At 48.6% G+C, this 13,609-nt stretch overlaps 1 protein-coding gene across 2 annotated transcripts in view; it reads left to right on the top strand.

Annotated features, from left to right (window-relative positions):
- Nucleotides 1–13,609, top strand: part of LOC121861563 (alkaline phosphatase, tissue-nonspecific isozyme-like) — a 65,752-nt gene that overhangs the window by 16,665 nt on the left and 35,478 nt on the right. The window contains exon 3 of one of the 2 annotated variants that reach the window (XM_042359447.1): nt 3,311–3,505. In XM_042359447.1, the coding sequence (XP_042215381.1) occupies nt 3,311–3,505 (195 nt within the window). Of the gene's footprint in view, nt 1–2,223; nt 2,419–3,310; nt 3,506–13,609 lie in introns of both variants that reach the window. The other variant, XM_042359446.1, reaches the window with a different exon arrangement.

The following is a 13,609-nucleotide window of genomic DNA, read 5'->3' as shown; positions in this document are numbered from 1 at the left end:
ACTCACCCTGATATATATATATATATATATATATATATATATATATATATATATATATATAACTAATAACTATCATCAGGGAATGGGGATGGTCGCTGCTGCTATAGGTGTATTGAATGTTTGTCTCTTTGTCTGTCGAAACATAATTAGGTACTATCAGTCCTCATCTATGTTAAGGTTGTCTGTTTGAGGAGATAATTGTGGGTTAGGTTAGGTAAGGTTTATTGAGTGAGAAGACTGAACTTAGTATACACAGGGAAGAACAATAAGAAGAAATATATTCTCGCTGGGACGATAATATAATCAACCAGAGTCTATTGACACTTATTTAATGTATTTCTGTAATGATAAGAGGATCAATCTAAGTATGATATCATTACATATATAAACAGTCCATATGGTGAGAACTTTAAGCAATAAATCTATATACGTTGTTGTAATCTATTTCATTTTTAATTATGTTTGAAATTGTTATCATTGGCAGTTATTGCTAAGTGAAGCTAATTAATATCATATGCTGTTAAAATTAGCATAATATTAACGAATTTGATGTTGCTTAGTATACAGTGAAGAATCATACCTGGTCAGTTTTCATCAACAATATAGTATCCTCATTTACCAGTGGAATTTCAAGATTGGTGGCTGTAACTTTAACATATCCTAACTTTATGTTATGTTGGGTTAAGTTCAACACTAAGTTGGGTTAAATCTTTAGGAGTGGGATAATGTTCACTGAGTATTAAGCCTCAGTACACAAGGAGGTATTGTGGCAGATATTGCAGTCGATTGCCTACATATCCTCGACTGTAAAGACAGGTACCCATTCACAACTGGGTCGACGGAAGGTGCCCAAGACTTATCTTAACAACCGTTGGGATACAAGACGAGCTATGCATCCTAAAAACTTAATCACTTTTCTTTTGTCACCAAATATCGAGAGACTCAATTTTGATAGATGATAAATACATAAACAAAATATGCAAAAACAAATCAAAATTCTAAAGATTTAAACGTGAAGATACAAAATTAATCTGATCAAAATATTTAATACAAAATTTAGAACATGAGAAATGGAACGAAAACGAAAGTTAAGGCAACACTGAGAGTCTGAATGTGACCAAATTAGGCTTCATCAAGTGACACCATAGACATCTGGCAGCGACCATCCTCACTAATTTACGGGTAAGCTGAGATATTTCCCCAAGTCTTCGAAACTTTAGCTTAATCAATGTATTTATGTAGTGTAAACTTAACATATATCTCATCTTGTCACTGGAGTAATATTCTGTAGATTTTACCTAATAAACGCTTTATTTCTACAGGAATGTGTATACCAGTGAAGTCCTAATTTAGATGTAAATATGTATACTAATCATCCCTAACTGCATCTATATCTTCTAAGGGTACATATAATTAGGCAGTAATTACGGTCATTTGCATTATGTAGTCTCTAATTAGGCTTTCTTTCTAAAGTTATGTATTGTGGCTATATATATATATACCTATGTACTTCCTCATTGATTACTTTCTACAGCTATGGATACCCTTGTTAAGTAATTTGTAGATCGTTTATTTAACTGTGAATAGTTTCTATAGGTAGTATCTGTAAACTGTATATATAGATAGCCAATGTAGGGTTGTTCCTATAATTGTAGATAGACTTTATAGGGAATCACTGTATCTATGGATAACCTATATCGCTAGTATTTTCAGGCTATGTCGGTAACTGCCGTATATGGATAACCTCTGTAGGTAGTATCTGTACATATAGATAGCCTATGTAGGAAGTTACTGTACCAATAGATTGCCAATGTAGGCAGTTTATGTAGATGTTGATAGCCTGTTGCCTCAGTTCCACGTAAGAATCTTGTTACTATAGCTATGTATATCAATGAAGCTCCGTTCACTTCTATGTATACTAACTGGTTGGCCCCTCCTCCTCTTATACCACCACCACCACCTCTACCTCCTCCTCCTCCTCCTCCTCCTCCTCCCTCCTCCTCCTCCTCCTCCTCCTCCTCCTCCTCTTATACCACGCACCACCTCCCTCCTCTTATACCACCACCACCACCTCTACCTCCTCCTCCTCCTCCTCCTCCTCCCCCTCCTCTTCTACGACCACCACCACCACCCCTACGTCATTCTCTTCTACCACTACTACCACCACTACCTCTTCCTCCTCCTTCTCCCCACCTACCTCCTCCTCTTCCTCCTCCTCCTCAGCTGGGCGCATTGACCACGCCCACCATCATAATAACGGGAGGAGGGCCCTGGAGGAGATCGCTGCTCTGGATGAGACTGTTCAGAGTGCCCTGAACATCACGTCGCCCACAGACACGCTCTACGTGCTCACGGCAGACCACTCCCATGTCTTCACCCTGGGCGGAGACAACACTCCCAGGGGCCATCCCGTCACGGGTACTCTTTTTATAGATAGATTTTTTCTCCTTTTTCTTGCATCATCCTCTTGTTGTCTCCTGTTCCTCCCTTTTCGTTATTGTATGTGTTTTAATGTTCAGGTGTTATCTCTTGTCTTCCTATACTATACCGACGCTCCATCTTGCACCATTGGGATTATTTTGTTGTGGCTGAGGCTTAAGTCAATTCTTGATTTACCTCAGACACGTTTGAGTGAGCGGGAGCGTGTGGTGTCGTGTAGGTGCCCAAGCTAGTCTGTCAGCTTCTTGTATAACATCGGTGGTGGGAAGCTGTAGTGTAATGTCTTGTCTCTTGTGGCCACTGGCAGCATGTTTACTGGCTTAATTTTGTTTCTAACATTATGACCCCTGTGATCAATTCTCTTTTATTTTCGTAGATGTTAGTTGGTGGATGTTTACACGCTTAACACAGCGAGAGACACGGCCACTGTTTATGTTTTTCCACGGCAGCATGACTTGTACTAATGTGTTGTGCTTGATAGAGGTTTAGCTCACGGGTTGACGATGGTGGTGATGGTGGAGATGATGTTGGTGATGGTTACGTCGGCTCTCTCTCTCCCTCCGTCCCTACCTCCCTCACCAGGTAATACACAGACTTACCTTACCTCATCAACCACCAACCAGGATCCTGAGGGAGACAACTTCCAGCAACCAGGTAAGGTGGTGAAGTGAGTGGTTGGTTGGTTGGTTGGTTGGTAGTACAGGTAGGACAAGCACCACATTTACGCTATACCCCACCGACGGTGCAGCAGCAGACCTACCCACTAGCGTATATGACATGAGTAGGCTGTCTCCCTCCCGTGACCTGCCTGCTGAGGTGGGTTGTGTGGATAAGACGAGGATGAGAAAGAGTTTGTTTGCACTACCCTCAGCGGGACGGATGGACCACGCCCACCACTACAACATGGCAGCGAGAGCCCTAGACGAGGTGACACGCCTGGACGAGTGTGTGCAGGCGGCATTGAAGCTGGTAGACCCCACCAACACCCTTCTGCTGGTGACGGCTGACCACTCTCATGCCTTCTCATTCGGCGGCGCCTCCGTACCTCGCGGCAACCCCATCCTTGGTTCGTTCATCTCATCCATCTTGTCTCTTCCTCTTGTCTCTCTCCTCTTCTCTTCTGCCTCTCTCCTCTACCTCTCCCCCTCTTGTATCTCTCCTCTTCTATTCTGCCTGTACCCTCTTCTATCTCTCTCTGCTCTCCAGTGTCTCTCCGCCTCATACTCTCTCTCCTCCTACTTTTTCCCCTCCTGTGTCTCTCTTCTTCTATCACCCTCCCCTCCTCTCTCTCTTCTTCTCCTCCTCTTTTGCCTCTCTCCTCTTATGCCTCCCTTCTCTCTTAACCGTTATCTTCTTCTGCCTCTCTCCCCTTCTATCTCTCTCCTCCTCTTAGCTTTTTCCTTTTCTGTTTCCTTCTCTCCTGTCTCTCTCCTGTTCTGCCTCTTTCCCTTCTTATATTCTGCATCTCTCCCCCTCTTATCGCTCCCCTCTTCTGCCTCCCTTCTCTCCTGTCTCTCTCCTCAGTTTCCCCCTCTCCAGTTTTGTTGCCTTTCTCTTCTCCTTCCTCCTTCCTTATCCATCTCATTCATCATCTATTATTTTCTACCCCACGTTACACTCATTTCCTCATTGTTTTTATTCTTTACCATATTCCTCTCTCCCACCATCTCTCACTGTGTCTCTCCCTTATCTCACTTCTCTGTGTCTCCTTATCTCCTTCTCCATTCTCCTTGTCTCCTTCTCACTGTCTCTCTGTATCTCTCCTTCTCATTTCTTCTGTCTCATTATCTGTCTCTCACGTATCTCACTTCTCTATTTCTCTCTTCTGTCTCTTTCTCCCTTTTATCTCACTCTCCTCTGTCTCTCCCTTCTCCAGTGTCTCTCTCTTAATCTCACTTCTCTCTGTCTCTCCTTATCTCACTCTCTCCTTGTGATCTCTGTATCTCATTCTCTCACTGTGTCTCTCCTTATCTCACTTCTCTTACTGTCTCTCTCATGTCTCACTATCTCCTTTAGTCTCTCCTTATCTCATTTCTCTCATGTGTCTTATCTCACTCTCTCACTGTCTCTCTCCTTATCTCACTTCTCTCACTGTTCTCTCCCTTATCTCACCTCTCTCACTGTGTCTCTCCTTGTCTCTATCTCACTGTGTCTCTCCTTATCTCACTTCTCTCCTGTCTCTCTCTATCTCATTCTCTCCTGTGTCTCTCCTTATCTCTTCTCTCCTGTCTCTCTCCTTATCTCACTTCTCTGTGTCTCCTTATCTCACTTCTCTCACTGTCTCTCCTTATCTCACTTCTCTCCTGTGTCTCTCCTTATCTCACTTCTCTCACTGTCTCTCCTTATCTCACTTCTCTCACTGTGTCTCTCCCTTATCTCACTTCTCTCACTGTGTCTCTCCTTATCTCTACTCTGTGTCTCCTTATCTCACTTCTCTCACTGTGTCTCTCCCTTATCTCACTTCTCTCACTGTCTCTCTCCCTTATCTCACTTCTCTCACTGTGTCTCTCCCTTATCTCCCTTCTCTCAGTTCCCGTTGTAGGTTTTTTCTCGTTATTCTTCAGTTGTATATTTCAGTACTATGATTTAACCCCTTGAGTACGATGACTTGACCCCTTAAGTACGATAACTTGACCCCTTAAATACAATGACTTGACCCCTGAAGTACTATGACTTTAATCTTTGAGTACTATGACTTGACCCCTTTAGTACGGTGACTTAATCCTTTGATTGAATACGATAATTTAGCCCCTTTGGTATGATGACTTAACCCCTTGATTAAGATGACTTGACCCCTTGAGTAGGGTGACTTAACCTTTGGAGTACAGCCCTTTGAGTAGAATAGTAGACCCTTCAGTGGCTTAACCCCATAGGTTCGATGACTTAACTCATTGCGTATGATGACAACTCTTCTATTACGATGAGTTAATTGCTATAATGCTACAGCTGTGCTGCTATTTGTGTATCTTCATAAATACAGTAATTAAATTATATACTGTATCCTAGAAATACTGTATGTGCGGTGTGGGTTATTTTTTAGAATACAGTATATCTTAGAAAATAGAGCCTGTATTGATTGTTTACCTTAGAGAATACGTGAGTGTGTATATTTCAGGAATTCAATGAGGTTTGTATAATGTCTATAATACAGTAAGTGTGTATATTGTCCCAGATGATACAGCAGGTGTTTATATACAGGAGAATACAGTAAGTGATGTGTAATTTTGTATTGGAATTACCACATCATGGTAATACATAACGGTATAGAAGACTGTATCCCAACATGGTTACAGGACGTGTAATGTAACGTTGATACGATATTCATAAATGCTTTTGTACAGGTTTAACTCCACAGTATCGCCAAACATATCACGCCTGTCAGCCCACGGTACCAATAACCCGACAACCCACAGCACCAATTTGCCCGTCAACCCAGAGCGCCAATTAGACCGTCAATTCACAGTTCCAAATAAACCTTCTACCCACAGCGCCAATTTACCCGTCAACCCACAGCGCTAATTCCGTCAACCCAAAGCACCAATTTGCCCATCAACCCACAGTGCCACTACATCCGTCAACCCACTGTACTACTACGCCTGTCAGCCCACAGTGTCTTTACATCTGTCAGTCAACAGTGCCGACACGTCTCATCAGCTCAAACTGTCAATACGCTCGTCAACCAACAGTCTCACTGCGTACGTCAGCCCACAGTGCCACTACACCCGCCAGCCCACAGTGCCACTACACCCATCTGCCCACAGTGCCACTACATCCGTCGCCCACAGTGCAACCACACCCGCCAGCCCACAGTGTGTCACTACATCCGTCAGCACAGTGCAACTCCACCGTCAGCCAACAATGCCACTACACCTGTCAGCCAACAGTGCCAATGTACCCGTTAGCCAACAGTGCCAATACACCGTCAGCCAACAGTGCCACTACATCCGTCAGCCCACAGTGCCACTACACCCGGCCAACAAACAGTGCCACTACACCCGCCAGCCCACTGCTACTACTTCGTCAACCAAACGTGTCACTACACCCATCAGCCCACGGTACCACTACACCTGTCAGCCCACAGAGCCACTAGACCCGTCAGCCCACAGTGCCACTACACCTGCCAGCCCACAGTGCCACTAAACCCGTCAGCCAACAGTACCACTACACCACAGCCCACAGTGCCACTACACCTGCCAGCCCACAGTGCCACTACACCCCAGCCCACAGTACCACTCACATCCGTCAACCCACAACCACACCTGTCAACCCACAGTGCCACTACGCTCATCGGTCTACAGTGCCACTACGCTATCAGTCCACAGTGCCACTACGCTCATCAGTCTACAGTACCACTACACACCTGTCAACCCACAAGTGCACTACGCTTCACAGTCTATAGTGCCACTACACCGTCACAACAGTACCACTACACCCGTCAACCCACAGTGCCACTACACCGTCAGCCAACGCTACCACTACACCTGTCAACCCACAGTGCCACACGCTTATCAGTCTATAGTGCCACCACACCGTCAGCCAACAGTACCACTACACCCGTCAACCCACAGTGCCACTACGATCAGTCTATAGTGCCACTACGCTATCAGTCCACAGTGCCACTACGCTCATCAGCCCACAGTGCCACTACACCCGTCAACCCACAGTGCCACTCACTATCAGTCCACAGTGCCACTACGCCATCAGTCTACAGTGCCACTTTCAACTGTCCAACGCAGCCACCATTATCAGTCACAGTGCCACTACGCTCATCAGTCTACAGTGCCACTACACCATCAGCCTACAGTGCCATACCCACCGTCAGCCAACAGTACCACTACACCGTCAACCCAACAGTAACGCTCAGTTCGCACACCCACGTGCCCATCAGTCTACGATGCCACTACGTCAGTCCACAGTGCCACTACGCTCATCAGTCCACAGTGCCACTACGCTATCAGTCTATAGGTGCCACCGCATCCATCAGGCTATACGCCATCAGCCCACAGTGCCACTGTCAAATGTGTCGTATGGTGTACACCGTCAGCCAACAGTACCACTCACACCCGTCAACCCACAGTGCCACTACGCTATCAGTCTATAGTGCCACTACACCGTCAGCCAACAGTACCACTACACCCGTCAACCCACAGTGCCACTACGCTATCAGTCTATAGTGCCACTACACCGTCAGCCAACAGTACCACTACCCTGTCAACCCACAGTGACCACGCTATCAGTCTATAGTGCCACTACACCGTCAGCCAACAGTACCACACCCGTCAACCCACAGTGCCACTTACACCGTCAGCCAACAGTGCCACTACACCGTCAGCCCACAGTGCCACACACGCTATCAGTCTATGTGCCACTACACCGTCAGCCAACAGTACCACTACACCCGTCAACCCACAGTGCCACCTATCAGTCTATAGTGCCACTACACCGTCAGCCAACAGTACCACTATTATTCAGCCAACAGTGCCACTTCATTCGTCAGCCAACAGTACCACCACATCGTCAGCCAACAGTACCACACCCGTCAACCCACAGTGCCACTACACCGTCAGCCAACAGCACTACACCGTCAGCCAACAGTACCACTACACCGTCAGCCAACAGTACCACTACACCGTCAGCCAACAGTACCACTACACCCGTCAACCCACAGTGCCACTACACCGTCAGCCAACAGTACCACATACACCGTCAGCCAACAGTGCCATTACACCGTCAGCCAACAGTACCACTACACCGTCAGCCAACAGTGCCACTATACTTGTCAGCCCACATGGCCACTACACCTGCCAGCCCACGGTGCCACTACACCCGTCAGCCCACGGTGCCACTACACCCGTCAGCCCACAGTGCCACTACACCGCCAGCCCGCAGTGCCACTAAACCCGTCAGCCAACAGTCCAACCGTCCCCGTGCACCCGCCGCCCACAGTGCCCCCGGTGCCAAACCCGTCGCCAACAGCACCACTACACCCGTCAACCCACAGTGCCACTACGCTATCAGTCCACAGTGCCACTACGCTCATCAGTCTACAGTGCCACTACGCCATCAGTCTATAGTGCCACTGCATCCATCAGGCCCATGTTACCACACCGTCAACCCACAGTGCCACTACGCTATCAGTCCACAGTGCCACTACGCTATCAGTCACAGTGCCACTACGCTCATCAGTCTACAGTGCCACTACGCCCATCAGTCTACGCAACCACGCTCATCAGTCTACAGTGCCACTACGCTCATCAGTTCACAGTGCCACTACGCTCATCAGTCCACAGTGCCATACGCTATCAGTCTACAGTGCCACTACGCTCATCAGTCTATAGTGCCACTGCATCCATCAGTCCAGTGCCACCACACCCGTCAACCCACAGTGCCACCACGCTATCAGTCCACAGTGCCACTACGCTCATCAGCCCACAGTGCCACTACTGCCCATCAGTCTATAGCGCCACCACGCCCATCAGTCTATAGTGCCACCACGCCCATCAGTCTATAGCCACTACGCCTCAGCCCACAGTGCCACTACGCCCATCAGTCTAGTGCCACAACGCCCATCGTCCACAGTGCCACTACGCCCATCAGTCTATAGTGCCACTACACCATCAGTCTATAGTGCCACTACGCCCATCAGCCCGCCACTACGCCATCTACAGTGCCACTACGCCCATCAGTCTATAGTGCCACTACGCCCATCAGCCCACAGTGCCACTACGCCCATCAGTCTGCAGTGCCACTACGCTCATCAGTCTACAGTGCCACTACGCTCATCAGTCTACAGTGCCACTACGCTCGTCAACCCACAGTGCCACTCACATCAGTCCACAGTGCCACTACGCTATCAGTCTGTGCCACCACGCTCATCAGTCTACAGTGCCACTACGCTCATCAGTCTACAGCACTACGCTCATCAGTCTGCGGTGCCACTACGCTCATCAGTCTACAGTGCCACTACGCTCATCAGTCCACAGTGCCACTACGCTATCAGTTTACAGTGCCACTACGCTCATCAGTCTATAGTGCCACTGCATCAGTCTATAGTGCCACTACACCGTCAACCATTGTGCCACTACGCTATCAGTCCACAGTGCCACTCACGCTCATCAGCCCACAGTGCCACTACGCCCATCGGTCTATAGTGCCACTACGCCCATCAGTCTATAGTGCCACTACGCCCATCGGTCTATAGTGCCACTACGCCCATCAGCCCACAGCCACTACGCCCATCAGTTCATAGTGCCACAACGCCCATCGGTCCACAGTGCCACTACGCCCATCAGTCTATAGTGCCACTACGCCTCAGTCTATAGTGCCACTACGCCCATCAGCCTAGTGCCACTACGCTCATCAGCCCACAGTGCCACTACGCCCATCAGTCTATAGTGCCACTACGCTCATCAGCCCACAGTGCCACTACGCCCATCAGTCACAGTGCCACTACGCTCATCAGTCTACAGTGCCACTACGCTCATCAGTCTACAGTGCCACTACGCTCATCAGTCTACAGTGCCACTACGCTCATCAGTCTACAGTGCCACTACGCTCATCAGTCCACAGTGCCACTACGCTATCAGTCTACAGTGCCACTACGCTCATCAGTCTACAGTGCCACTACGCTCATCAGTCTATAGTGCCACTGCATCCATCAGTCTATAGTGCCACTACACCCGTCAACCCACAGTGCCACTACGCTATCAGTCCACAGTGCCACTACGCTCATCAGCCCACAGTGCCACTACGCCCATCAGTCTATAGTGCCACTACGCCCATCAGTCTATAGTGCCACTACGCCCATCAGTCTATAGTGCCACTACGCCATCAGCCCACTGCCACTACGCCCACCAGTCTGTAGTGCCACAACGCCCATCAGTCCACAGTGCCACTACGCCCATCAGTCTATAGTGCCACTACGCCCATCAGTCTATAGTGCCACTACGCCCATCAGTTCCAGTGCCACTACGCCCATCAGTTCACAGTACCACTACGCCCATCAGTCTATAGTGCCACAACGCCCATCAGTTCACAGTGCCACTACGCCCATCAGTCTATGGTGCCACTACGCCCATCAGTCTATAGTGCCACTACGCCCATCAGTCTATAGTGCCACTACGCCCATCAGTTCACAGTACCACTACGCCCATCAGTCCATAGTGCCACAACGCCCATCAGTCCACAGTACCACTACGCCCATCAGTCTATAGTGCCACTACGCCCATCAGTTCACAGTACCACTACGCCCATCAGTCTATAGTGCCACAACGCCCATCAGTCCACAGTGCCACTACGCCCATCAGTCTATAGTGCCACTACGCCCATCAGTTCACAGTGCCACTACGCCCATCAGTCTATAGTGCCACAACGCCCATCAGTTCACAGTGCCACTACGCCCATCAGTCTATAGCCACTACGCCCATCAGTTCACAGTACCACTACGCTCATCAGTCCACAGTGCCACTACGCCCATCAGTCCACAGTGCCACTACGCCCATCAGTCTATAGTGCCACAACGCCCATCAGTCCACAGTGCCACTACGCCCATCAGTCTATAGTGCCACTACGCCCATCAGTTCACAGTGCCACTACGCCCATCAGTCTATAGTACCACTACGCCCATCGGTCTATAGTGCCACTACGCCCATGGCTATAGTGCACTCGCCCATCAGTTCACAGTACCACTACGCTCATCAGTCCACAGTGCCGCTTCGCCCATCTGTCTGGTGCCACTACGCCCATCAGTCGGTAACGCCCATCAGTCTATAGTGCCACTACGCCCATCAGTCTATAGCCACTACGCCCATCAGTTCACAGTACCACTACGCTCATCAGTCCACAGTGCCACTACGCCCATCAGTCCACAGTGCCACTACGCCCATCAGTCTATAGTGCCACTACGCCCATCAGTTGCCAGTACCACTACGCCCATCAGTCTATAGTGCCACAACGCCCATCAGTCCACAGTGCCACTTCGCCCATCTGTCTGGGTACTACGCCCATCAGTCAAGCGTACCACTACGCCCATCAGTCTATAGTACCACTACGCCCATCAGTCTATAGAGCCACTACGCCCATCAGTCTATAGTACCACTACGCCCATCAGTCCACAGTGCCACTTCGCTGATCAGTCCACGGTGCCCCTACGCCCTTCAGTCCACAGTGCCACGACACCCATCAGTCTACAGTGCCGCCACCCATCAGTCCACAGTGCCACTTTGCCCATCTGTCTACGGTGCCACTACGCCCATCTGTCCACGTGCCAGTACGCCCATCAGTCCACAATGTTACTACGCCGAAAAGCCCTAGTGCCACACCGCCCATCAGTCCACAGTGCCACTACCCCATAAGTCCACAGTGCCACCTCGCCCATCTGTCTAGGTGCCACTACGCCCATCAGTCAAGCGTACCACTACGCCCATCAGTCTATAGTGCCACTACGCCCATCAGTCTATAGTGCCACTACGCCCATCAGTTCACAGTACCACTACGCTCATCAGTCCACAGTGCCACTACGCCCATCAGTCTACAGTGCCACTACGCCCATCAGTCTATAGTGCCACTACGCCCATCAGTTCACAGTACCACTACGCCCATCAGTCTATAGTGCCACAACGCCCATCAGTCCACAGTGCCACTTCGCCCATCTGTCTAAGGTGCCACTACGCCCATCAGTCAAGCGTACCACTACGCCCATCAGTCTATAGTACCACTACGCCCATCAGTCTATAGAGCCACTACGCCCATCAGTCTATAGTACCACTACGCCCAGCAGTCCACAGTGCCACTTCGCTGATCAGTCCACGGTGCCCCTACGCCCTTCAGTCCACAGTGCCACGACACCCATCAGTCTACAGTGCCGCCACCCCATCAGTCCACAGTGCCACTTTGCCCATCTGTCTACAGGTGCCACTACGCCCATCTGTCCACGGTGCCAGTACGCCCATCAGTCCACAATGTTACTACGCCGAAAAGCCCTCAGTGCCACACCGCCCATCAGTCCACAGTGCCACTACCCCATAAGTCCACAGTGCCACCTCGCCCATCTGTCTAAGGTGCCACTACGCCCATCTGTCCACAGTGCCATGACGCCCATCAGTCCACAGTGCCACTACCCCATCAGTCCACAATGCCAGCACGCCCATTAGTCCGCGGTGCCACTACGCCTTTCAGTCCATGGTGCCACTACGCTCATTAGTACACAGTGCCACGACGCCCATGAGAGAGAGAGAGAGAGAGAGAGAGAGAGAGAGAGAGAGAGAGAGAGAGAGAGAGTAGTTCAGTTTTGTCTTCTTAAATAAGGAACGAACAGTTATATAAATTCTCATACGTCGTCTAAACAAAACTCTATCGATATACAATACATTCTAAAGTAAATTATTGGACAGTTTTGACTGCTATTGAGGGACGCATCTACAGCAACTTTCGAACAAATACAGCACAAAAAAATAGTTTACCATAAATACGAAAAAATTGTTTTGCTTCGTTAGCGGTGATTAAGGGACGAGATGTAAAATCGATTAGTGGATTGTATTTGGGAGGTGTCGAGTAGCCAGAGCAGCGAGCAAGTTGTCCGGTGTTCCTGGTACACAGTTCGCTACATTTGGGTCAGAGTCTGATCAGCTCGTGAACCAGTTCTATCTCTCAGGGTCTTCACAGCGTCGAGGGTGTGCCAGTGTACACACAATATGTATACACAACAGTCTACAGACAATAGTGTACACATATACAAATAAAGCAGTGTACACACACAACAGTGTACACACAACACAGTATATACAACAATGTATACACAAAAACCAGTGTACACACAACACAGTATACACACAACAATGTAAACACAATATAATATTGTACACGCAACAATGTAAACACAATATTGTACACACAACAGTGTACACACACAGTTTAAACATTGCACAGTATACACACAACAGTATACACAGAATACAGTGTACACACGACCGTGTACAAAGAACAATGTACACACAACAGGGTACTTACAATATTGTCCACGTAAGACAACTAGATTTGCTAAAGCTGTTTACTATGTCGCGTATTTGTACAGGGTGATTCACCAAAGAGTACATTAAATTGGAGGATGATATCCTTGGATTATTCTAAACCACAATGTCTCTATGGTAAAATGTCAGACTCTGCATATGCC

The sequence above is a fragment of the Homarus americanus genome, unplaced genomic scaffold, assembly GCF_018991925.1.
Source record: "Homarus americanus isolate GMGI-L3 unplaced genomic scaffold, GMGI_Hamer_2.0 scaffold24260, whole genome shotgun sequence".
Classification (NCBI taxonomy): Eukaryota; Metazoa; Arthropoda; class Malacostraca; order Decapoda; family Nephropidae; genus Homarus; species Homarus americanus.
This window is presented reverse-complemented; position numbering and strand designations above follow the sequence as displayed.